Genomic DNA, 27,427 nt, shown 5'->3' on the forward strand with positions numbered 1-27,427 from the left:
AAGTCTCTGATGGAAAATGTGGCCTCCAGATGCACAAAGACCCTTTAACTATTTTATTTAAGTGTCTTGTGTGTGCTGGCCTGCCTGAAGGTATGCCGTCTGTGTGCAAGGTGTTAGTGGAGGCCAGGAGAGGGCATCAGATCGCCTGGAGCTGGAGTTGCAGGCAGCTGTAAACCGCCTGACCTGGGAATGTGGAACCAGTGAAGTCCTGCGAAGGAGCAGGAACTGCTGAGTCATCTCCACCCCAGTAGAGACCCTGAGATAGAGGCAGAGAAAGAGGTGTGGGGTTGTCCTTCAAGCACGAAGTCCTCCTTCCGCACTTTCTCCCTGGGTTACAGAAACCAGTGTGGCGCGGGGTCAGGGAATCTGATGTTCTATTTTTATCGAAACATAAAGAGAACCCCACAGGGAAGTCTTTGGGGAAGCAAATGGTAATTATGTCCAAATGATACAATAAAATTGTTGATGGAATGATAGTTCTCTCCAGAGGAGAAGAAGGGGGCATTCTGTGGCTTCATGTTTGAAAGCAATGCAGCCTCGATGAGAAGCAGCTCCAAGCCTCCTTCCTAAGTGGATGTGGAAAGGGGCAGTGCCACCCCACAGCCAGGGGCCACCACCCAGGGCATCAGGAGCACAGGGCCCAGACTCCATAGCCGAACTGACAGATGGTAAGGAGTGTGTCACCTCCGCGGATAAATACTGAAGCTCCACAGAGTAGAAGATATTTGAATGTAGATGAGCCAAGAATAAAATATATATATTATGTATAATATATATATTAATATATATTTTTTAATACCTATGAAATTTTACTGCCCAAGAACTCTGGTTCTGTCAAAGTCAAGGCTGGTGAAGCAAGCTAGGCTGTGACTTGTTCGCTGAGGTGAACAGACAGAAACTGGAAAGTAAAGATGCAGTCGTCCAGGATTTCACTAAAAGCAGATGTACACATTGCTGAGGGGCACACCATCGCGCAGTGGTGTCCTCCCTCCCTCGCTCGCTCCCTCTCCTCTTCCCCATCTCCCTCCATTCCTTTCTTCCTTCCCTTTTAAGTACTTTTCTTAAAAATAGTCTGCCATGTGCTTTGAGAGGAATTAAAACTGCCAATTGGTGAAACATCAGATGCAAAAGTCCAAGAGGTTTCCTAGAGAAAGCACAGCAGCACAGAGCTGCTCCCAGAATGTCGTCTGCTCTAGCAACTGTCCAGAGAACTGTCATTTGTATCAAGAGTGGACCTTCCCATCAAGGTGCAAGAAGACAGATGTCATTGTCTCGGGATGCCCACAAATATTCCCTGATTCTCTCATACCCCACATTTTTCTCCAACGTGAGTTTGAAGTTCCAATACTGTCAAAAAGACACAGTCTATTCCTAAAATACACCCTATCGGTATTTGCCATGCAAACGCCAAGAAATAATTATTTATTGGCTGGAAGACCCATACAGAGGCGCTGGCCAAATGAAGTCATCAGTTTGATTCATTTGAGAGGTTGATTCTTATTATTAAAATAACAAAAGATTCATGGAAGAAGTCACATTTAAATAAGAAATTTAGGGGTCTGAGGAGATGATTTCATGGGTAAAAATGCCTCCTGTACACACGAGAGAACTAGAGTTCAAATCTCTAGCACCCAGGTAAATGCCAAGTGGCGGGAACAGCTTGCCTGGAATTCCAGGCAGGCCAGGGGCTAGCCTTGGACAGAGCCCCCAACCAAGCCTGCTAGATAAGCTGGGTCAGCAAGTTCTGCATTCCAGTGAGAGACCCTGCCTTGATATATACGGTAAAGAGAGACTGAGGAAGACACTGAATGTCAACCCCTGTCTGTTACACCCACATAACCCGCATGTGCATATACACATAAAACACACACACAAAAAAAACACAGTTACACTAAGGATTCTTTGCTAGCCTGTCTTCTTGCGCTCTCTTGATTTTTGCAGTGGTTGCGACCGAACCCAATTCCCACTGGCTGGATAAATGCTCTACTGCCGAGCTGTATCCCTGGCCCCCAAATTTAGAATCTCTATAAAGAGAAAAAAAGTTAATAATAAGCTCAATTATTCTCAACTCCAGCATTAGCATACATATAAAGATGGCCCAGATATATAATTGTGGATTTATATCATTAAATACATTAAGCTGGGGCAGATGAAAACACCCCCTTCTCTCCGGAACCCTCTGGGCCTGCACTCTGAGCCATCCCTCCTTTGCAGAGCTGTTGTGGCACGATGCTATGCATTTCTCCCTCTAAGAGATGCCAGTGTTAGAGCATGCACGCCGGGAGTGTTGATGATACAGTTGTGTATCTGTCTGTCCGCATTCTCCACTTGGCCTGGCAGCCCGGGTCATCTCAGCGCAGATTTAATAAATGTATGAGTAAATGAAATGACACCGGTGTCCAGAAATGTCATGTTGAGCCTGAAAAAACAGTGCAATGTTTTCAAGGCACTCTGTTGTTCGTGGTAACCAAGGAGCTTAATGTCTGACTGTCTTCAAATTCTGAGTTGCTCAACTCATCTGGACTTCTGTTTCCTCAAATGCAAAAAAAAAAAAAAAAATGTGAATAATAAAAAACAAAGTCTGAGTTTATAGGACTCTTATATGTTGCCACTGAGATTGCAGACGTGGAAACATTTATCAAGCCACAAAACACTGCACTGTACAAAGTAGCGGAGTAAAGTGTTTATGGTACAGTGATTGCAATCACAGTATTGATTATCTAACGATATTATCAGTTGGTTTCCTCGTTGCTATGACAACCGGCCTGGCAAGAAGCAGCTTACGGGGCTCGAGGGATAGCTCAGCACCTACAAGTGCAGACTGCTCTTCCAGGGACCCACAACGGGCAGCTGCCTACCATTAACTCCAGCTTCAGGGACACTAACATCCATTTCTGCCCCCTGTGAGTACCTGGCTTCACCCGCACACACGCACACATGGGCATGATTTAAAGCATGATTTAAGAAGGAGGAGGGGTTTCCTTGATGCTCAGGGCTGTGAGGCAGCGGGTCGCTCTGCCTCTGCAGTCAGGAAGGAGAGTGGGGGTGAGAACCACGGGGCAGAGCCAAGGCCATTTTTCACAGCGTGATTATGAAATTCCTCCCTGAAGCGACGCGATGGTCTCTTCCTCCGCCTAACCTGGGCTGACCTTATAGCACTCTTCAGCGCGAGGAAAACAGTATGAGCGGGATGTGTCGGTTCTTCGTGCAGAACTCACGAATTTTTACAACTATCCCCTCGCTCTCTCGGGACCTTTGCTGTCCCAGGACCACCAGCCTGGATTACCTGTCAGAGGATGAGGGATTGCACAGCTGAGGGCCCAGCTGTCCAAGATCAGCCCGCAGCAATCCAACAACAGCAGATTTCAGCTCCCCACCAACTCCCCATCAACTGCAGGCATGAAACACCAGTCAGCCCAGACCAGAAGGACCACCCAGAAGACAGCCAGACTGACAAAACCTATAGCAGCCACTGGGGTGGGGGTGTTCTGTGAAATAACAGCCAGTTCATGCTCCCCATGGGTGCACCTGGAAATAGGTTCCGGAGGGCAGGGCCACACAGCCAGAAGGGGTGTGTGGTGTGGTGTGGTGTGGTGTGGTGTGGTGTGGTGTGGTGTGGTGTGGTGTGGTGTGGTGTGTGTGCGCATGTGCTGAATCATTAAGGGTATGTTTTTGCTTTTGCTTAGTTTCCTTCAGCTTTTCCAGAGCCATTTGAGAAGCAGCTGCAGGCTGACCTCAGTATGAGGGCTGGAAGCTGCCCCTCTCAGCAGAAAAGCTGCCTCCATTCACAGAACGCTGGGCACGGCTGCGTTTCTGCTTCCAAGACACGTTTAAAGGGAAAGTAAGAAATGACTTCCTGGCCACTATCAAATCTCTCTTTATGTATGCCATTCCTTTCTAATATAGCTTCTGAAATCAACCTAACCTGCCTGACATTTAAAACTCAGCTGATGCAAGAAATCAGGAAAGTATTAGTTAGCAAAAGCAGACAGGGGAGAGAGAGATGAGGCACTAGCTCATCAGAAGCCCATAAAACCATAAATGCATGAGGAATTTGCATTGAAAGTGGAAAGGGAAATGGAAAAGAGATGAAAGGGCAGAGGTGTATGGAGATGGCTGAGTCAGTAAAGTGCTTGCCCCACAAACATTAGTACTTGACTTCAGAACCTTAGCACCCACGTAAAAAGGCTGGGTGTGGTAGCACACACTTGTAGCACACTTGAAACCACAGAAAGGAGTGGTCCCCGGGGCTAGCTATCCAGCTAGTCTAGCCAATCAGCAAGCTCCCTGCTTACTAAGCAGCATTGTCCTGGAAGAAAACAAAACGGGATGATTGGTAAAGACACCCAATATCAACCTCTTGATTCCACACAAACACACATGCCACATGCATGGAGCCAGAATGAACACACACACACACACACACACACACACACACACACAAGCAGCATTGTTGTTCAGATAAGTCACTGAGACAAATACCTGAGCTTAAGGTGGCAGGGCTGCCATCGAGCCATAGAAAATGCACGTGATTTTTACTGCTGCTCTGATGTGTACTAAGATCCATAGTGTTCAATAATTTAAACTTTGTTCTCCCGACAGTTCCAGGAACTAGGTATTATTAAAGCTGGGTCACAGATGAGGCTTGGGAAGATAAAGTGATTTTTCCCATGACGGTTTTATAAGATAGCTTTTTTGTTTGTTTGTTTTCAGAGCCAAGAGCAAAATCAGATCTGGAGAGTGGCAGAGAACTGGTTTTTCTACAACCATTTAAACCCTGGACCTCGGCCGACACCACAGACTTTGCCTCTGAACCCAGTACTTGTCAACAGTGTTCTAAGAGTAACATGTAAGTGATAGTCTGAGTTAGCCCCCCTTTCTGTGGCAAACCCCTTTCTTGGCAGGTTAGTGGAGCACTGACCCCTGATGGGTACCCTCCTTCCTGATCACTTCTCTCCTCTTTGTCTCCTGCCCTGGATCTACCTTCTTCCAAATCTTCTTGGTGTCTGCACCTGTCCATGTTGCCTTTCACCTCGTATCCTCCCCTCTTCTTCATCTCACTCAAAGCCACCGATCCTGGACTCGACAACCTTAAGATGAAAACTACCCACCAACTAACAGGAAATGTGGGCAAGCGAAGTTCCCACTGTGAGGATGTTGGAGCTGGAGATGGTACGTGAGCAACATTATGCAAGGCATAAGGTCAGATGCTCAAAAAAGGGTTACAAAGAGCAAGTGTAAGTCCTCCGTGAACATCTAATGGGGAGAGCGACTGCGTTTCCTGAACGCATGCGTGCGGTACCCATGTGGGCATGCAGAGTCTAGAAGGCAGCCTGGGGTGGCATCCCTCAGGCCCTGTCCACCTTATTTCTTAGATCTCTCCTTGGCCTGAAGCCTATGGATTATTCTAGGCTTGGCAGTTACCCAGATCTGGGATTACAAATACATGCCTCTGTACCAGGCTGTTTTATAATGTGGGTGAACATAGGTTTCCTAACTGAGCCACCTCTCAGAGCTTTCCTTGGGTTCTTCTTCCTGGTTATCCTGTTCAAGGGCATCTGTCCTCTTGTATTTCCATCAGATAAGTCTTCTCCCTGATCCAGAGGGTCATAAACCACTTTCACGAATCCTTTGCCATCCTTGTCAAAGGCAGCCCTTCTTGAGACCTGGTACGAATGCCAACACTTTAATAAAGTCTTTTTCTGAGCCTCTAGTGGAAGTCATTATGGTCTGGCTCAGCATTTCTATGGCCTCTCTCCAAAGTATCTTTCAATCTAGCATAGACATTGCTCCAAATTCCTTTTGCAGCTAAGGGATCTGACATGATTGACAGCTGCCTTGTTGTAATTCCATGTGTCATCACTTCAGAAATAAGTGGGAGAAGCAGCATCAGGGAGGAATATACTTTGTCTAATGCAGATTATGGTGTGTGTGTGTGTGTGTGTGTGTGTGTGTGTGTGTGTGTGTGTGACCTAGAGCTGGCATGTCTAGTTCAGAGATAGCTACAGATTCAGGTGGGAGCAGCTTGCTCAGCAGCCCAGTGTGGAGTATGCTCCTGAGCCACTGTTCCTGTTAGCTTCTTATGAGCTCATAAGTCTTTTATTTTAATTTTTTAAAGATTTATTTATTTGTTATGTGTAAGTTTGTGTGCCATGGGTCTTTATGTGTACCATTCCAGTACAGTGTCCACAGAGATTAGAAGAGGGCATTGGATCCCTAGGCATTGGACTTACAGTTTTGGTGAGTTGTCATGTGGGTGCTGGGAACTGAACTGGGTCTTCTGCTGAAACAACAAAATTTCTTAACCACTGAGCCATCTTGCTAGCCCTAAGCTCAGTCGTTTTATTGACACAGATGTCCCTGCTAGATAAGAAGCCACACTTGTGATCAGAACATGTAGTTTTACCACTATGAGCACTGTCTTAGTTCTTTTTCTCTCAAACACCATGGCCAGTAGCAACTTAAGGGGAAAAAATCATTTTGACTTGAGATTCAGCATCCATAATAGTTGGGGAAGTATGGCCTCAGGTAGATTTGATGGCATGTGGTTGGGTCAGGAAGCTGAGGGTTCACATCTTAATCCCATACAGGAACCAGAAAGAACAGGAATGGGGGGGGTGTGTTGTAAACTCTGATCATCTGCTTCCAGTGACCTATTTCCTCTAGCACCACAAACAGGAGGGTAAGTGCTCAGATGCGTGAGCCTGTAGGGGGACATTTAAACCACCACAGACAACTGTCTACAGGGTACTGTGTTTTAAATCCCATGTTGCAAAGCCTAACCCAAACAGCATCTTAACGTGTGGCGGGTGCAGTTCCTTTTCAGAAGTATTTATCCTCACTTCACTTTCACAACTGAAATGCTTTTCCTTACACCACTGACATCACCCTACAGCTAGTTTGGGCTTCCATGGGTTGGGCTGCACTTTCCACAATCTTGCAGTGTTGGGCTCAGCTATCCAGCTTGCTTTTGTTAATCAAGTGTTAGTAGCTATGAGATGACAGAGACTTGAAATGCTCTTGTCACCTCTGCCATGTCCATCAGAACCCCCTTATCATGTTTGTCAGCTCATGGAAAAGGGTAAGGAGTTCACACAGAGCCATGCAAGGCAAGCCTAACCCAAGGTAACCACCCAACATCTTCCACTTCCTGTAGAGGGAGTGATGCATGCTTGCTACTTTATGATTGACAGTGTAACAGTTTTGCCATGATAATAAATTATGTTTCTAGAAGACCAGAAAGGAAATTCTCCCTTCTAAGAAAGGTTGCTGTGTTAGAAACAGAAGGCACAACCTGTATCACAAGCTAAACACCCTGCCAACGCCTCCCTCTCTTCACACTTGACTTCTTTGAGAATTAAAAACTCTCCCCACTCCCACCCTCCACCAGAGCTCCCTTGGACTGACTGTATGTTGAGAATGACCTTGAACTCCGGATCCTCTTGAAAAGTCTGAACCTCTACCTGACAGGTTACATTTTTTTTTTTTTATTTCCATGGCAGCAGACATTACTAGAGCTATAGGTGTTTCCCAGCATTTCCTTTAGCACTCTAGACTTTATCGGTAGGTTCTCCTCTTTCTCCAGCCTCTTGTCTCCTTTGTTGTCACTTGACTTGAATCTTTCTGTAAGGAACAGTCCACTTCCATCTCCTCCGAGCCCTAAACTTTTCCTTCAGCCCTACTCATTATATTCCAGGTGCTGCCACTGGACAGCACCAATCCTGAGTTCTTCCTAACATGCCTTCCATGGATGGGATGCCCAGAACCACCTCCTGCAACGAAGCCTTCAGCTCTGTTCTGCTGCCACTTTCCTCTGCTGACCATGTACCAGGCCAACCACACACACACACACACACACACACACACACACACACACAATCTCAGTGGTCAATATTTGTCCTTTCACTAAGCTGCACACCAGACTTCTTGCAGCTGTGATAGCTGTGGTTTTAACAATCACTCTGGAATTGTTTAAGTTCTTGGAGGTTTTGATTTAAAGAATGCTATCTGAAATAATTTTGAGAAGCAAAGAGTGACCTTGATAATTTGACCTTGCACTGAATAATTACATTGTTCTCAGAATTCTACTACACTCATTATGTTTAAAAAAAAAATTTAGAAGCAAGAGGCCACGGACAGATGCTAGAACCTAACCTATACTAACTAAGAAGACCGTAATCATTGGATGAAGCAGAGAATAGGGAAGCTGCAGCCACTCCTACTTTGGTTAGCAAGATTAGAGGCTGATTTCCCCTGCTGCCCTACTGGAAAAATCAATGGCTAGTAAAAATGTGAACAATATTAATTCAAACTGGCCAAATAGGGATTAAACTTTACCATGTGGAACACAGCCCATAAAAATGTTTAGCAACTAGATTTCTTCTTCCAATTATGAAGGAGATAACACATCATTTTTCCTATAGGCATTAAAGGAAGCACCTCTGAACACAGCCAGGATGTAAATCAAGTCCTACATGGGTGATTTATTTACCCACTTCAGAGAATCCAGGATTCTAAACTGGCTCAATGTCTACCTCTTTGCACATCAACCAGAGATGCTGTATTATAGAATGCTACCAGAATTCTGAGCAGACTCCCGGAGAAGGTGGCTAGAGTCCATTCCAAGTTCCTTGTCAAGTTGTAGAGGTTATAGCTCAAGGCAATAGCACAGTGGGTAGTCAGACAGCAGGAAGGCCTCAGCTGGACACCTCATCTGAAAAGAGGCAGCTGTGGTGGCCCATGCCTAATCCTAATGTTGGCAAGGCAGAGACAAGTGAATCCCCAGGGTTCAAAGAGAGAACATGTCTCAGAGAACAAGAGAGACGGAATCTTGAGAAACAATATACACGTGTGTATATTGTACTATGTAGTGGCCTGGTTACTCAAGGTCCCAAGTTCAGCTACTGGTACTGTTAAAGGATGAGCTGCTTGAGAAATGTTCAAAGTTCATCTCTCTCAAACAATAACCCAAACAGGAAGGCACACAGTTCTCTCAACAGAGTTACAGCATGCGATTACAAATCCAAGGCATTTTCTCCTCCCAGACAGGAAGGGGGAGTCATTTCTAAGACATGATTTGATGGATTCTAGTGTTTTTGTTAAAACAAATCAGAGCTCAGTTTTGCAACAGTTCTCTGAGACTGTACATTGTAACATTGTGAAATCTGTACAGTGTAACAAAGCAAAAACTTCAGAAAGGCTGCCACAGCCAAAGCCAGCTTTCTGAAGTCTAAAGAATAGCTGTTTGATGTCATCTCTCATCTTGTATGTACATTGTTCATAAAAGCACAGGCCATAACGATAGCTTTCCTAAGAACCCTGGTGAGCATTTTATTTAGTAAAATTACATGACTAGGGTAGAGGTCTAGGTACACGGAAGGTATTGATGTTTCTTTTTGATATCAGGGTGTCACTATGTAGCCCTAACAGTCCTGAATCTTGCTATGTAGACCAGGCTGGCCTCAAACTCACAGAAATCTGCCTGCCTCTGCTTCCTGTGCTGTGCTTAAAGGTGTGGTATCACCATGCTCTGATAAATGTGTATTTGTTATTTGTCTGTGCGTATGTCTCTCAGACCCAGAGCTCAACAGTGCAGCTGCTCTAGCTAGCTGGTTCACCCTGTGGCTCGTCTGCTTTTGCCTCCTGAGGGTGGGATTTTAGGCAACCTGCCACCTCTGCCTAACTTTCACATGGTTGGTGGGAATGCCAACTGTTTCTGTATTTTATGCACTGGGAATCTCCAGCTCTAGTCTGTGTTTTGAGATGGAGTCTCACACTGGCCTGAACGTCACTGAAGAGGGTGGGCCGTCTCTCTCCTTACTGAGCCCTGCGGTCTGCTTCTCCCCATCTCCCCAGTGTTAAAAGCATACGTTGGCTTCTCCACATAGCTTCTGCGGATCAAACTAAAGTCCCCTACTTGCATGCCAAGCCCTTCCTTCACATTGTTGTTTGAGACAGAAGTCTTATTCCATCTCGGTTGGCCTTGAACATCACACATATTCAAGACTAGTCTCAAAGTTCTGATCACTCTACCTTCATATCCAGGGGACTAGGGTTCCAGGAATGTCACGTGATTTCCTTAAGCTCTTCTTACAAACTTCGCCTTTTATTTTTAGTTATGTGCATATGTAAGTGCACGTGGATTTGAGTTTGTGCATGTGAGTACAGTTGCCGACAGAGGCCAGAAGAGGGACTTGGATCCTCTAGAATTGAAGTTACACATGCTTATGAGAGACCTAACATGGGCGTGGGGAACTGGACTCTGGTCCTTGGCAAGAGCATTAAGCTCTCTTAACTGCTCACCTCTTTCTAGCCACTACTTTCGCTATATTCTTGATGAAACCGTACAGAGGAAGTAAAGCTAAGGAACTTCTCAGACCGTTGAGGGGCACTCCTGGTGAGTGGCAGAGACACTGGGGTGTCCATTTATCTCTGGAGATAGTAACTTAAACTCTACAAAAAATTTTAACAAAATGCCCCTTAAAAAGACAAGAAAACTTTTTAAAGTTTAAAATATATATGCAAAAATTAAAAACACCTTCCGTGAGGCTGGAGAGATGGCTCTGTGGTCAAGAGCACTTACTGCTCTTGTAGAGGAGCCCAGTTTGATACCCAGGGCCCACATGGTGATTCACAACTCCAGTTCTAGAGGGTCCAGTGCCCTCTTCTGCACACACAGTACACAAAGATCCTTGTGGTTAAAATTTTACACAAAAATAAGTGAATAAACCTAATTTAAAAATATTAAAATGCATCATACTTTAATAAGCCACTTTACAATAGCATAAAGGTAGTTTGGGTTGATTACAGATTACATTATGAAATTATATCCTTCAAACACCCATTGTTCCTGACCCCCAAACCAGAAACAAAAATCCCTAGAATGGATTGGGTATTCAGAAATAAAATCAAGTATTTCTTAAAAATTTAATACACAGATAACACTGACTATGATATCAGTGGGAAGAATAATTTAATAATTGAATTGTAATATCTGTGCACAAATTTGGGGAAATAAGTAGACTGAGTTAATATTTCACTCTGTATACAAAAATACCCTCCACACAGATGAAGGACTTAAACACAGAATATTGACTGATGGGAAAGTCAGCGGGAGATGGATTAGAATATTTATCAGGTTCATGAAACAAGAGTAACTTCAGCTTTGAAGCCTTGGAATAAATCATGAGGAAAAAGACTGACAGATTTGAATATATAAAAAATTTAAAACTTCTGTACAGAGGGAAAAAAATCCAACAAGACTGAAATAAAAAAGGCATTGTGATGAGGGTAGTATTTGCATGCCAGATGACAAACAGAGTTCTCAAACCCAAGTTGTGTACACCCTCGTTCAAATTTATCAGGAAAATGTATGATTTCAAAATACAAATATGTAAAATATGAGAGAGCCAAACACAGAGAGAGGCACAATCCATTAAGAGGGGAAACAAGAAAATCATTTGGCCGCCAAGAATGAATACAATATACAGTAAAGCCGACCCAAGACAGTACCTCATCCCTGTTCTAAGTAATGTCCCACTGTCCTCCAGTGATTCCTGATGTAGCCAGATACGTGGAAGGCTGTGTACTCTCTTTTGACTTTCATAATTGTAAATGGCTCCCAATTTCTTAAGAATTAATAGCGTAAGGGCTGTAAATATGGCTTAATGGTTAAGAACACACACTGCTCTTGCACAAGGCCTGAGTTTGGCTCCTTGCATCCATGCCTGGCACATCACAACTTCCTTTACTCCAGATCGAGGGAATTCAGTTTCCTCTACTGCCTGTGTGCACAGACACACACACAGACACAGACACACACACAATTAAAAATACAAGAACATCTTAGAATAATTCATAATGCAGAGGCACAACCAGGCTCAAAAGCCACAGAAGTTGAGCAATCAGCATTTGAGGAAGTCTGCATTGTGGAAATAGTAAAAATCAAAGTGGATGTGGGGATTCCATGACTGAAGGCTGGGGATTCAGCTGATTTGGTAAAGTATGGTTCACATGCACAAGGCCCTGGATTTGATGCCCGGCATTGCACAGGCTGGATATGGCACGACCTGTAATTCTGGTACTGGGAAGGTAGAGAGGCAGGAGGATCAGAACTTTATTGTCTTCTTTGCCTGCACACCAAGGCTGAAGCCACCTGAGACACATGAGACCCAGACTCAAAGAACAAAGGTGGTGGCTCAAGCCTTTAATCCTAGCACTCAGGCAGATCTGTGATCCTGGGGCCAGTCTGGATTACATTGATATTTCCAGGTGATCAAGGTACATAGTGAGACCCTGACCCCCGGAAGGAAGGAAGGAAGGAAGGAAGGAAGGAAGGAAGGAAGGAAGGAAAGTAGAGAGGTGGGGGCCAGCATGAAGATGTTCATCAATGATTGTTCACAGTTTCCGAATACTTGAGGCACCCACACACCCACAGTGACCACACCTGTGCGGAATTTGTCAGCTATAACCATGGGTTTTGTAGATTACAGCACACTGTTATACAGTGTTCATAATTTTTCCTTTCTAGAGTTTCATCTGATAGAATGGAGATAGATAGATAGATAGATAGATAGATAGATAGATAGATAGATAAGATAGATAGATGAGAGACAAATTATAGTTAGACAGGTGATAGATAGATGATTGATAAATAGGTGATATATAGGTGAGAGATATATAGATGATAGATAGGTAAGTAGATAGATTGATTGATGATAGATACCTACAAAGGGACAGAGAGATGGCCAAACAGATGTGCAGATAGATGAATGCACAGATAGATAGATAGATAGATAGATAGATAGATAGATAGATAGATAGATTTAATGATGATAAATAGATACCTACAAAGGGACAGACAAATGGCAAACAGATGGACAAATAGATGAATGCATAGATAGATAGATAGATGATAGGCAGATAGACGATATAGATAGATAGATAGATGATAGACAGATGATAGATAGATAGATAGATAGATAGATAGATAGATAGATGATAGACAGATGATAGATAGATAGATAGATAGATAGATAGATAGATAGATAGATAGGTGATAGACAGATGATAGACAGATGAGAGAGGTAGTGAAGGAGGTTGAGGGGACACATCAGGAAAAAGAAATCACATCACTATTGCCATTTACATGTTGTCCAAGACTGGGCATGTCTCTTAGTTTTGGCGAAGTGTATGGGGGTGGGGGAAGGAGGAGCATTTGGGAAGGAGAGGAAGAGAGGTTAGAGGTGGGGCGGCAGCAGAGACTAGACAGGACAGGAGTGGCGTGCAGCCCTAAGGCAAATGCAGAGGAGTGAGCAGGCCCACGGCCTTCTCTAGTACAGGGAGCACAGAGACACAAACCCACATTTGAAAGGAAGAGAAGGGGCGAGTTGATCCTTTGGGAAGCCTCTACCCCCTCCCTGGGTGGTCCTCGCGGGCATTACCTTACAGTTCTGTACATTCTCCCCACAGCAGCTCGGGAGTGTCAATTCCTTCCCATCCAGGAACAGAACAATGAGCAGAGCGGCCAGCAGGGGGCAGCTTTGGTACTGGCAAAGGAGCTTCAAAGATAATTGGGGAACTTTTCCCCTCCCCTTTAGCACAGAGTCCATTCTTAATTCTGCAACAATAAATCCTCATCGTGTCCGGTGCAATTTCTTTAATGGCTGTGTTGTGGGTATGAATTTTCCCTGTAAATTCAGGTGCTCAAGAAATGTCACAGTACTTTATTTCTTCTAAACAGAAATTAAATCCAAGTCATGCCACTGTCCTAAAAGACCAAGCAGAAAGTCCATCCTCATTAATGAGTATGGTTCCTTGGTACCCAGGGGTCCTTCAGTGGCCTCACGACTATAGTCCACCCTAGGGCTTAAGGTGACCTCTCCCCCTCTAGTGCTCGTCCCCTGCAGCCCTGCCTCCCTGGGCCTGTCTCCACACTCCCTGCTCTAAGCAGCTTCCCAAGTTCACCTCAGGATTTGGAAATACCCGGGAAGAGAGAAAGTCTTCAGGCCACGAAAGCCTGAGGAGTGGTGAGGAGCCTGAAAGCCCCGTATCATCCAGGAATGGGGAAATGACAAGGTGCACGCAGGTGTTTTACCTGCACGGTCAGTCCAGACACGGATTTGTAGCCCTAACAGAACCCTATTCTACCTCTGGTTTGTAGGTCTAATAGGGAGACAGAGGTAGATTTTGCAGGAATTCCTGGGGGTGAATGGTGAGCTGGGACTGACCAACACATGAGCCCCTCAGAGGAACAGACAGAAGAGAATCATGTGGAAATAATTAACAATAATAATAATAATAATAATAATAATAATAATGTAAAAGTATATATGAGAACTCCAGGATTCAAGGACTGGGGATACTGGGGATATAGCTCAGTTGGTACTTTCTTAGCATGCAAAGTATCCTGGGTTTTATCTGCAGTGTTGTGTAAAATAAAGTGAATGGACACATACATACACACACACACACACACACACACACACACACACACAGAAGATAGTTTAGTAGGTAAGGTATTTTCTGTGCAAGCATGAAGACCCAACTTTGATCCTCCAGGACCCAAGTGAAAGTATAGGGTGTGGTGGTGCATGATTAAAATCCTGGCACAAGGGAGATGGAGACACGGCTGGAACCCCTGGACTCGCCGGCCCTCCAGTTAAGCTTCACTGCTAAGGCCCAGGTCAGTGGAGAGCTCCGGTCTTAGATCTCTCATCTCTGCATGGACACAATCCATGTGCATGTAGCACCCCCTCCCAAGTCTGTGAACACATACAAACACAAGATATACCCAAATGAAAGAAAATAAAAAGTAAATAAAACCAATGTCGACATTAGATTCTCCCTAAATGTAAATCCATATAAAATTGGATTTTCTGGGAATGTATCATCAATTGTGTAGCACAAGATTTTCAAAAGGACTTTGTTTTTTAAATTATTAAAAATAAGTAATACCTGGGGCTGGAGAGATGTCTCAGAAGTTCAGAGCACAGGCTACTCTTGCAGAGAACCCAGGTTTGATTTATAGCACCCACACATTAGCTCACAACTGTCTGTAACTCCAATTCTGTGGAATCCAATGCCCTTTCCTGGTTTTCACTGGTACCATGCAAGCATGTAATTCACAGACATATTCACAAACAAAACACTAATGCGCATAAAATAAAATAGTTAAAAAAGTAAGAAAACCTGTTCTGTCTTTAAAGAAGTATTTTTAGTCCACAACCCGAAAGAGAGTAGCTGGGTACCCCATGATCACAGATCATAATTGTATGAAAATCAGACCCAGAATTCTCACAAACAGGAGCTGTGCAGGTTCTCTTGGACACCCCTGCACATGTGCAAATGCATGCAAGCGAGGACGAGACACTAACACACCCAGAAATGGTCTATAAAATGCCACTGGGGGACTGAAGAAAGGAGTCTTAGTGCTTCAAGAACAAAGGTGCGAGCATGAATCAAGCCCTCCATGGCATGCCAAGGACCTGAAGACCTGTCTGCAGTACCAGGAAGTGGCCTGTCTTCACATCCGTGGGGCTGCCCAGTTCAGGCATCCTCTCTAGAAGCCTGTGGAGGCAACACAGATTCTCTCAAAGGATATCTGGAATCATCTGTCAAATGATATCCACAACCAAGCAGCAAGACAACAATTGTGTCTAGAAAAACCGATTCATTTATGACTGAAAGGAAGGGACAGGCAGACATGGCTAGCCTTAGTTACCAATCTCAGCAAATCAGAGCAAGTTGTCACGCCCTCACAGGAGGGCACAGGAAGGTGTGTTAACTCCTTGCAACAATGTTAGACTTTTGTGAATGGGGTACAGACTTTGTAAGTGAAATATCCATAGAAAGCAGCACACTAAGGAGAAGGCCAGAAAAGCTCATGGGATTTTTCTAGGCCTGCTTCTGGTTTGTCTGTGTATCTTATTCCCAATTTTCTGTCCTCAACTCGTTACTATGGGGCAGCTCCTAATGAACACACAGGCAAAAACTTACTAAACGTAGACATTGGAGTCTACTGTCTATTCTCAGCCTAGACATGCACACAGGTTTTTATATACGCTTAATAACTGATGGTTCATTGCTATTGTCAACTTGATGGGGCTTAGAAGTCACCATGGAAACAAATCTCTGAGTACCTCTGTGAAGAGGTTTTTTTTAGATTAGATTAATTGAGGTGGGAAGGTAGATGTCCTATGAGTGGTACCATCTCATGGACTAGGATTCCAGACCTCACAAAATGCAGCAAGACAGTAGATAAAATGTGACCGGCTATCCCTCCCCCTTCCTGTGGATACAAATGTGACCGGCTGTCCTCCACTTCTGCCACCATTGCCCCCATACCACGATGGACTGTGTCCCCTTGAACTGTAAGCCCAAATAAAACCTTCCTTCCTGAAACTGCTTCCTGTCACAGATTTTGTCATAGCAAGAGAAGTAACCAGTAAATCTCTCCTCCCTCACATATATAGATACATATATATAAAGAGATAGATAAATACATAGATACATAGATATCACTATATAGGAACATAATTTTTCAAAATGTGTATGCTACAGTAGCTGATTTGTAAACTGTTTTTCTCAATTAATGGTGTATTTTAATTGTCTAAACACTGAATTTGCCTATAGGTTATGTGCTAATAGTTAACTGGTTCCTTAGAGTTGGCTATTTAGTTACTTCCTAGCCTTTTGTTATTTTGAAATGGCTGTGAACCCCGGGGTATCTTTTCATTCCTTACAATTCTGTTGCTATTTAAAAGACAACATTTCTAAGGTTGGAATTGCTAAAACAAAATGTATGTACAATTAAGGTTTTCCTGTGTTTTATGTCACTCCAGTAAAACAGTAAATTTATGTACATAGGAGAAGCTTAGGGAATGGGCTGGGGACATTCCTCAGCCGTTAAAGTGCTTGTTCTGCAGCCTGAGGACCTGAATTTCAAATGCCAGAACTCACATGACAAATCCAGGTGTGATGGCAGGCACCTACAATCCTGGGGGGGGAGGGAGGAGGGGATAGAGGGAGGGGGGGGAGAGGTAGGGGTAGGAGGATATGGACTCACAGGGTAGGCCTAGCCAAACTGGGAGGAACCTCGTGTCAAAAAATTTGATGGCGAATGATGGAGGAAGACTGACACAGCTCTGGCATGCACATGCACACACGTGTATATGCACCCACCCACCCATACATACAGTAAATTAAAGGCTCAAAAGACTCAGCTGACATGCAATTTCAAACAGCAACATGCAAAATGACATGTGAATATACACGTGTGTGCAGATGTATGTAAGCATATGTTAGGGGAAGCAGGAGTCAACCCTGGGTGTCAATTCCCAGTTTTTTTTCTTTATTTTCTTTAAAAAACTAATTGTTAACAGGGTCTCTTACTGGCCTCAGACTCTCTACGTGATCTGGCCTGCAAGCCCCAGGGATCCCTTTGTCTCTGCCCTTCCAGTGTCGGGAAGACAAATGTTTGCCACCACCACCCTTGGCTCTTTTCCTCACATGAGTTTGGGGAACCCAGTTCAGGTCCCCATGCTTGCACACAGTCAGCTTACTGACTGAGCGATCTCCTTAACTCCTCTATGACCACTTATACATTGGTATTACATTTATTCGTGTGTGTGTGTGTGTGTGTGTGTGTGTGTGTGTGTGTGTACTTATCTATGTACCAGTAGAGGTCATAGGGCAACTTACAGGAATCAGTTCAATTTTTCTACCATGTGGGGCCCAGGCATAGAAAGAAGCCTGGTTTTGACCACAATCACCAGTTTTGACCACAATCTCCTCTGCCCACTGAGCCATCTCACTTGTCCCTGTGCCCATTTTTTTCTTAGATACTGTTTTTGACTTCGTGTAAAGCAAGGGAAACAAATTCGTGTGCTGTTTTGAGGATGTTGTCACCCATGCTGCACCATCCTTGTTACTTTCTAGACAGGCATCACCTATTTGTAGCGGTCTTCCGTCATGCCCAGAACACACTCACTGTGCAGTCCAGAGCATGGAGAGGCATTTTATCAAGTCCAGGCATCTTTTGAAGCTGCCACGCACAGCTCCGATGTGATATACAGCAATACATATCTAATTATTAACCATTTTGTTCTTTTCATTGCATATAAGATCTCATCTAGCCCTTACAGAACTACGTGTGTTGGCTTTCCACCTTGGGAGAACAAGGGGAATGTTAGTATTTCTTGTGAATAGTGGTTATTGGTCTGGTGGGGTTGACAGGTGATGCTGCTGAGAATGGGGACCAGTTCCCCAGTCTTGAAGCAGGACAATGCTAGCGCAGCAGGAAGTGCTGGGAGGCACAAAAACAAGAGAAAGGTGATGCCAGGAGCCAAAGAGACAGACACAGTCTCTGCAGGAAAGTCAGGAAGGCCTGAGCTATTGTCATGCCTGGAGGGACCAGAAAGAGACCATCTGTAGAGGACACCTGAAAACAAGTCACAGCAATATGGTGACTGAGCACAGCACCACAGAATGGCTGTCACAGTCTGCGTTATCAGAAATAGTCTCCCATTCTTGCCAACACACACACACACACACACACACACACACACACACGCACCCTGTGATATGCCAGATTCATTTCTCCCTCCAGCTGCCAAACGAGCCCATCACACCAGTCGTTCTATGACTTGTCAGCTCACCAGGTGAGTGCGACCAGAGGAGGAAAACCAAAAACAACAAAAGCTTTTTTGCTTTATTCATTTGTTTGTGGTTCTCCCCTTAAGACAAATGAGGAAATAAATTCCAAGTACTCGTTAAGTGAGCTCCGTGTTATAAACTGCAAACTCATATTCTCAACACTACAGTAAGCACACAGCCAGGGAGACCAACAACAGGCACACAAGCCTCACTGCTCTCTTTCCACGTTCATCGACAAACGCCCATGCAGAGACAGAACGGGACTACTAAGAGCTCAAGGCTACATGGCAACTGCTGGAAGCATAGGCTTCACTAGCCAGAAGCAGTCATGACCAAAAGGCATGGTGTTAAAGCAGGGAAAGGGAATGGGGGAATCTCAAAGGCAAAGAAGCATTTGTTCTTTTGTAAAAGACTTAATTTTACTTCCGTGTGCGTGTGTATGTGTGTGTGTGTGTGTGTGTGTGTGTGAGAGAGAGAGAGAGAGAGAGAGAGAGAGAGAGAGAGAGAGAGGAGGGGGGAGACAGAGAGAGATAGAACATTTGTATTTTCTGTCGGTGTATGCTGTGTGTATGTGAGTGCCCGCAGAGGCCAGATGAGAGAGAGTATAAGAACTCCTGGAGTTACAGTAGTTGTGATTTGCCTAATGTAAGTGAACTCAGGTCGCATGGAAGAACAGCAAGTGCTCTTAACCACTGAGCATCTCTCCAGCTACAGCAGCCAAGAATAGGCCATGGTGGATACTAACTATTCCAGAAAAAATTGTTGGCCATTGTTGGGGTTACAAGAGAATGTCTTAATGTGTGTTTGATTTCCTGTGAAGGTGAGAAGCATAGAGCATAGGGATTCTCCGATATTGACTGATGTATCTGTGATGTTTTAAATGAGAACTATTCCCCAGAGGCTCAGGTATTTGAACACATGTCCCGCAGTTGTGAAAGTTACTGGAATTTTGGTAGGCAGAGCCTCAGTGGAGTCTAGACCCTCACTCCATTTGCCATTTGCTCTCTCTGCTTCCTGTGTGTGGATGGAGACGTGATCTCTCACTTCCTGCTCTGGCCACTTGCTGCCATGCCCTCTCACCTTGATGGGCCTTTGTCTGTAAATTCCAGTCAGTCATCTCATTTTTTCATAGTAACGAAGAGTAATTATCACGAGATCCACTGTTGATTTTCTCAGTGTTAAAGAAAAGGAGGAGGATAAAACCAACCCCACATTCCGGGAAGCCAACTAGTTACTAGTTCTCTTAATCTCTGTCTGTGCTGTGGCGCCGAATCAAAGAAACACAAACGTCACATTTCTATATAAATTCTCTCAGCAACCAAAACAAAGATTGTCAGGTCTGTGACCATCTTTCTCAACTCGAAGGCTGCTACTCTTTCTGGCTCTGCCAGATAACCTCAGTCTCCAGTCATCGAAGTGAAAAATTCCCCTGGACTCTGCAGTCAGCTTCCCACCCTGTACCGTTTCTATGTCCCTCACCGATTACTCACCATCTGAAGTGTATTCTCACAGCACTTTCCTATTTATACCCTGCGACAAAACGGCAGACAGATCTCAAGACCTGGGGAGCTTGCTGCAACGAGAGGTGAGGGTGATGGCTCCCTGACTTCCAGCCAGCTATGATCCTAAAACCACTCTTTTTTTTCTGTAGGCAACAACTCAGGAGAGGGAGGGTTTCTTTTGGCTCACGGTTTGGGGCTAAGGGGAGAAGTCATGGCAGCAGGCTCATGAGGCAGCCCCTCACACGGCACCCACAGTTGGGAGTTGGAGAGAGATGTATTCGAGGGCTCGGCTCACTTTTCCTTTCCGTTTGTCTGGACCCCTTGCCCAAGGAGTGGTGCTGTTCATATTTAGGGTGGGTCTTCCCTCCCCAGGTAGCCCTTTCCGGAAATGCCCTCATAGATCCACCCAAGGGCGAATCCCACCAAAGCCTTAGATACTCCTTAATCCAGTCAAGTTAAAAGTTAAAATTAAACACCACTCTTCTTGATCTCAGGTTTGACAGGAGACAGCATGTGTTCATACTGTGTGTCACAGTACAAGAGGCATAAATATGTCTGGATGAAGAGAAATGACCTGAGGTGAGATGGTCTTGCCATCAGGTAAGGCCACAGAAGGCCAGAGCTCAAAGGCAATAAAAATGCTTTCTCCTTCTTAATTTACTTATGAAAAAAAGAAAAAAATACAAACAAACCGAGCTTTGCCTGCCATCTCATATCCATCACCACCCCTTCATAACCTGGGGCATTCCCCTTCTCTGGATTCTCTGGGTGTTCACGCACTGAGCTTCCTTACGACCTACTTCTTTCTACTTGTTCCCTCCCTAGCACCTTTCTGTTGTTTAAGACCCTGCTTCAGGATGTCACACTGAAACAGAGGTTGGCCCCCTCTGCTTTTGCTGCCAGCGAAAGGGTCTTCGTCCCTCCTGTCTGTCTCTTTACCTGCTATCTCTCTGGACATGAACTTGTCAAGGTCATAGACCAAGTTCTTTTGATATTTGTCTCTCTAGTGGTTAATACATCTAGCCCTCAGTAAATGTTTATAGCTGCCTGCCTGGTAAGTCTTTTTCCTTTCCTTCGAAGGGCAAGTTGAAGGGCTATCAACTGTCAAAAGCTGTTTAAATAATTAGTGTTTTCTCCAGTGAGAGGAGGAGAGGGATTGCAAGCCAGAGCTTTTATGAGCTTGGATGGAGTCTTCTCTGCTTGCCTTGTGAGGACAGATGCAGCAGGAAGGGGTTGCCTAGTTTTAAAGATACCAACGCATCACGAATTCCTACATGTGTATATTATATGGCTGAAATGACCAAGTTAATTTTCAATATGCAGTGGGGCGTGGGGATAAGGGTTGTTGACTAATGAGACTTCATAGTCCTTGGAAAGCTGGGTGAGAGGCAGGATTTATCTGGCAGGGCCACATGAGGACCAAGGGCTCCTTTCCTGAGCTGTCAGCTCTCCACGGCTGTGTCTGAAGCCTTTATTTGTTTTCCGTGCTGGGACTGTGACTCTGGGCTTTGAACCCACAAGGAAATGTTAGGAAGTGCTTTACCATTGAGCTAGACCTTAAGCCCCATGAAGACACTTTCAAGTACATTTTGTTCCGTTGAAGACCCAGGCCCAGCATCCTCTGTTTTGTTCCTGCAAGTCTCCTGGGTGTGGGTGTGTGTTCCCGGCTTTTCTGGTGCAGAGAACGGGATGTTGCTCACGGGGCACTGACACAGGGTGGGTGAGGAGTCAGATGCACGATAACTGAGGAATACAGCAGTTGGATATCAGCAGTGGTGTCTCTGGATGGTCAGCACGCACCTTTGTGGTTTAGAATCCTTGAAACCGCAGTGAGCATGTTCACTCTACAAACCACACATCAGCATTTGCCTTGTGGCTCTGACATGACGGGTCACGGGAAGAAATACTCTACAAGAGGGGTACTGCCCACCACAGTGTTAAAGAGAGTCTTAGGGTTTCTGTTGCTGTGAAGAGACCAGGATCGAGACAACTATTATGTAGGAAAACATTTAATTGGGGCTTACACATCATAAGTTTGGCCCATTATCATCACGGCAGGAAGCATGGCAGCATGTACAGACATGATGCAGAAGTAGCGCTAAGATTTCTACATCCTGATTGGCAGCCAGCAGGGAGAGAGTAAGCCATTGGGCCTCCCTTGGGCTTCTGAAAACCCTGAAGCCCACCCTTAGTGACGTACTTCCTCCCAAAAGGCCATACCTCCTAATAGTGCTGTTCCCTATGAGCCTAAGGGGGCCATTTTCATTCAAACCACCACTGAGGGCAGAAGGGTTCCCTCATCCCAAGAACATACCATGAGTCCCATAAACATTCATCAAAATTTTTGTCAGAATCCACAACACAGAATCCAGTGGGATCCCCCTGCCCAACCTGAAGTAGCCCACTCTAATCTCTCTTTGGAGTACTTGCTTTGCTAAATACACTTCCATGCAAATTCTTTCTCTCTCTCTCTCTCTCTCTCTCTCTCTCTCTCTCTCTCTCTGTCTCTCTCTTCCTCTCCCTCTGCCTTCCCTCCCCCCTTTCTCTCTCTTTCAACTGACTTCTCTCCTTCAAGAACACAAGAAGCCCAAGACACTATCCCTGCAATAACAGAACCAGATTTAAGTGTTTGCATGTGTTTTCAAGTGAGATGACAGGATGCTGAGATGGCGGCAGTGTGCCTACGAAATTGAGGGCACAGCTATGACTGTGAACCTGCAACCAGCTCACAGGGAGGCAGGACACAGCTATGGGACACACAGCACAGGTGTTTTTACGTGTGTGTGTATGTGTGTGTGTGTGTGTGTGTGTGTGTGTGTGTGTGTATTGATGCAGCGAGTTAATGCACTAGATGTAAACACAGATTACAGCTGTTGGCATACCTTCCCTCTACCAGTGGGGGAGGCACTTCTCTGTGTCTTTAGGAGGAGTCACACTCGGGATTATCCACAGACCAATAGGCAGAGGGAGCACTGAATCCACCTCAACAAAAGAGGAAAAACAAACCACTCATTACTCACCAAGCTAAGCTTTTTCCAGAATTCTGGTCCTTCTTCCATCTCTCTGAGACTTGGTGGAATGTACCAAAAGCAAATATTGGTATATTCAGGCTGAGAATTAAAAAAAAATGTTTTAATACCATACGATCCATCTTAGAATGTAATTAAACAAAGACTTTTAAACGGTATGCTAGTCTCTTCAGAGTCGTCAAGTGAGTATAACTTATCCCACAGCCAGACTCTTGCAGAGTACTTCTATACAAGTTCTGATAATTCTAGTTTGGATCTAGAAGGTTCTCTTTCCTCTATATGAAAGGTGGGCTTAGATTAGAAAATATAACCTGACCCAGGGTCAACACACTCACAGAGAGAGAGAGAAAGAGAGAGAGGGAGAGGGAGAGAGAGAGAGAGAGAGAGACAGCCATTGTCAGATGAGTCTCCATCTTCATTGAAGCACAACGTAAGATAGGCCGAAGACCATCACAAACCATGTGCTCAAGCAGTATTGAGTACATGAGGTGGATTCTCAAGGGAGATACAGTTCCCTGTTCTCAGAAACCATTATGGATGGCATCCACCTTCTGCGCTGGGTACTGGGACTAACAGTTCTTGAGATGTCTTTGATACTTTTTCCTCTACAGATGTAGTCTGTAGCCAGTAACCAGTGCTTACAGTTCTCCCTGGTCCTCGGGCTGTCTGTGCTCCCACTATGAGGTCTGTGGGACTTCACAAAGAATAAACAGCTAGTGTCTCCTATCTTAAGATCAAGACGGGGACCACATGGAGTTCTGCTGTCAGTGGATTCTAAGTCATCACCAAGAGCCTAGGGATGTTTCCAGCTCACCACGATAACTTCTTGATGTACTCACCCTTTCATCTTTGAAATTTCTAACATTCTCATTGGACTTGACAAAGAGAAAGAGTTACAAATCTTTAAACTACAGTTTTTACAAAGGCAGCGCTGCACAATTCAACTCAGTTTCCACACACCTTTATCACACGACGACGTTTTATAATGTAAATCTACAAGATTTACATTTAGACATCTGATTTATAATACATTTGGTTCTTTTAGATAAATTGTGCTGAGCTTCTAAGTTCTTTGATCATTTAAAAAAATATTTAAAAAAACTAATCAGGAAGTAGAAGAAAAACATAGTTTGCTCTCAGTCTTTTGCTTGTAGGAATCAACCTATAAACCATAGGCATCCCTCCCAATGCCCCTGGCATCAGTTATAAATGTATTAGCCTTCAGCTCCAAGCCCACTCTTGTCAGTGCTTTAGAGTGATGGTGGTTGGCCCTGTAAATATTTTCTTATTGTTGCCTGATTCAATATTTTATCATAATCAGTGGGTGCTAGAGAAATGCTAGAGGAAAAGTGGCCCTTCCCAGCGCACTATGCACATTTCATGAGTCCCATGCAAAGCAGGAGTTATTTTCAATAGCACTGGGTGTCCAGAAATAAGCATTTACTGCTTTAAGGACATCTCAGCAAAATGGCAGGTTTCCTTCCTGGCACACTGCCCAGGCAGCTTTGGAGGTGGGAGTTGTCACCAGCCAGGCACTTTGCTCCAGTGACTTGACGGGTGCCTTCTGTGAGTAGTCTGCAGCTGCCTCTAAGCGATGGCCCTCTCCAGCAAGATGGCTCCCCTCAGGATGCATAATATAGATTTCTAGTGAGTCTTGCCAAGGTGACATCTCAGTGAACTCTGCCTTCATGTCAGCCACACACTCTTTCCAAGGCATTCTGTCTCCCAGCTGTCAGGGACTGGCCTTTTCCTCCTACCCTCCATCTCAGTTTTAGAAGGCCTGATGGCTCTCCATAGGTCAGCTATACCTGTACAGTTTCAGGGAATTATTGAATTCCTATAAATCATCTCTCACGCCTCCAGGTCTCTTTGTATATATGTATGTATGTGTGTATGATGTATGTATGTATGTCCCATGTGTATATAGACACATGCATGTATGTATGTGTGTATGTATGTGTGTATGATGTATGTATGTATGTCCCATGTGTATACAGACACATGCATGTATGTGTGTATGTATGTGTGTATGATGTATGTATGTATGTCCCATGTGTATACAGACACATGCATGTATGTATGTGTGTATGTATGTGTGTATGATGTATGTATGTATGTCCCATGTGTATACAGACACATGCATGTATGTATGTGTGTATGTATGTGTGTATGATGTATGTATGTATGTCCCATGTGTATACAGACACATGCATGTATGTATATGTGTACATGCACCGCTGCATCTATGTACCATACCTATCTATCCATCATCTCTCTATATATGTGACTATCTATACATTCCCATCTGTTTATACATTTTTTATCTTTCTCGCTTCAAATTGCTGGGCCACTTTCATTTTTTCCTTTTGAATGGACTCTACTATGTCACCAATTTTTATTCATTGTTATTTGCCTGAAAATACTATAAAACATGCCACAACAGCTTTATCTATGTGTCAGACTGTCTAAGTCTCAGGCCCTGGCTATTCAAGTCTGTTTCCTTGTGCAGCTTTCTGTCTTTCAGCTATTGTGATAATTGTGATAGTACCGTTTTCTGTGGCCCCCTCTCCTCACGCATTCTCTCTTGAATGGCATGGCTCCCTGAAGTGACAGTTGACAAAGCATAGAGCCCTTCTGACACTTCACTAGAGGGTGTTTGATCCTCCATTTGAAGCTGGCATAAATTCGCTGTAGTCATCTCCAAAACAAGTGAGTAGGAGAAAACATCTTTGAATGTTCACAAAGAACATACTTGGGTTTTCTCCTATTTTGTTCCCTCGGTAGCTTCTGTCTCATGCCGTGGCTTCCTGCAAGAGCTTCAAAGCACTAACGGCTGTCTGTGGAGCAAGAATAATGCAGATTCCACTCACTTTTAATCTCTTTCATATATGAAAGCATGACCTCTGAGCACCATGGGAGCACACTCAGTATAGATGATGTACAAACCATCACATTATGAAGGCTCAAAAGGGAAACCGGCCATGCAGTGAAGAGCGAGGGAAAACAGTTGCAACAAGTACACTGTCGTAATCTGTTAAGGGCCATTAATGACAGCCTTCCATTAGACTCTGGTTTTCAAAGAAAAAAACAGGTGCATTGTTATCAGTACTAGCAAGAGTCATTGACAAAGTAGTTGTCACCAATAGTGGTTGAATTGCTATAAAACAAAGTTACACATGTTTTTTACACTATCTTTCTGATCAGAATAACAGTAACAGAAAGAAGGTAGCATGATGTATTTTATTAAGCATAAACGCAGACTCTGGAACACATAGTAATATAATCAATTATGTAAATAGAGAATGAAGGAGAAGCTGATGAGGCGGATTTGACATCATATTCCTAGGTTTTGCAAACAAGATTGTAGCACTAAAAACTGTGTGAAGATGGGACCACAGATAAAACTTAGGTTTTAGAATCACAAGATTGGAATTCCAAACTCACCAGGGTGTGTGTGTGTGTGTGTGTGTGCGTGTATGTGTGTGTGTGTAGACCACCAGAGGTCAACTTCAAGCATCATTTCCCATGTACCTTCCACTTCTTTTTGAGACAGGGTCTCCCAGTGGTCTGGAATTTTCCAAGTAGGCTAGGCTGTCTTGGCCAATAAGCTCGAGGGATCCATCTACCTATGCCTTCCTAGTGCTGACATTACAAGAATGTACCAGATACTTAACTTTTTACTTGGGTACTAAACATCAAACTCAGGACCTTTTGTTGCACAGAACGCATGCTACTGGCCCAGCCATTTCCCCATCCCCTCGCCAGGTTTTGGCTTATGCAAATGCCACAGGTTCTGAGTCTCTGCTTTCTAAACTGTAATGTGGAGATGATAGTCTCTGCACATAGGCTCAATTGGATGAGCAAAAAGAGAATTTATTTCCAGTGGTTGGTAGCATATCTGACACGCAGCAGGAGCTCTGTGAGGTTAATGACTATTCCTTGGGGCCAACCTGGAAGAAGGAGATGTCCTTTTCAAGCGGATGTACAGCCTCATTAAAATCTGCACTAGCTGAGACAAATCACAATGAACATTTCTGGATACCATATTTGAAAGGAAATCCTAAGATGTACAGAGTATCTAAAGAAGGTCAACCAAGTTGCTCAGCATCAGGAGCAGAATTTCTGTGTTGCAGAAACTGGGGGGGGGGATTAGAATGAGACAATATGCCTGGGCCTAGAGACCCAGAGACTCATAAGGAAGTGAGGTGAGATGGGTAACCCACAATGAGTGAGTGTCACTGA

General features: G+C 44.3%; 1 protein-coding gene across 3 annotated transcripts in view; it reads right to left on the reverse strand.

Annotated features, from left to right (window-relative positions):
* The window catches only part of Gadl1 (glutamate decarboxylase like 1), a 170,036-nt gene that overhangs the window by 20,629 nt on the left and 121,980 nt on the right, over positions 1 to 27,427 (reverse strand). For all 3 annotated transcript variants that reach the window (XM_060385105.1, XM_060385104.1, XM_060385106.1), the window contains one exon: positions 23,177 to 23,266. In XM_060385105.1, coding sequence (XP_060241088.1) covers positions 23,177 to 23,266 — 90 coding nt within the window. The remainder of the gene's footprint in view (positions 1 to 23,176; positions 23,267 to 27,427) is intronic.

This window comes from Meriones unguiculatus, chromosome 6 (genome assembly GCF_030254825.1).
Source record: "Meriones unguiculatus strain TT.TT164.6M chromosome 6, Bangor_MerUng_6.1, whole genome shotgun sequence".
NCBI lineage: Eukaryota > Metazoa > Chordata > Mammalia > Rodentia > Muridae > Meriones > Meriones unguiculatus.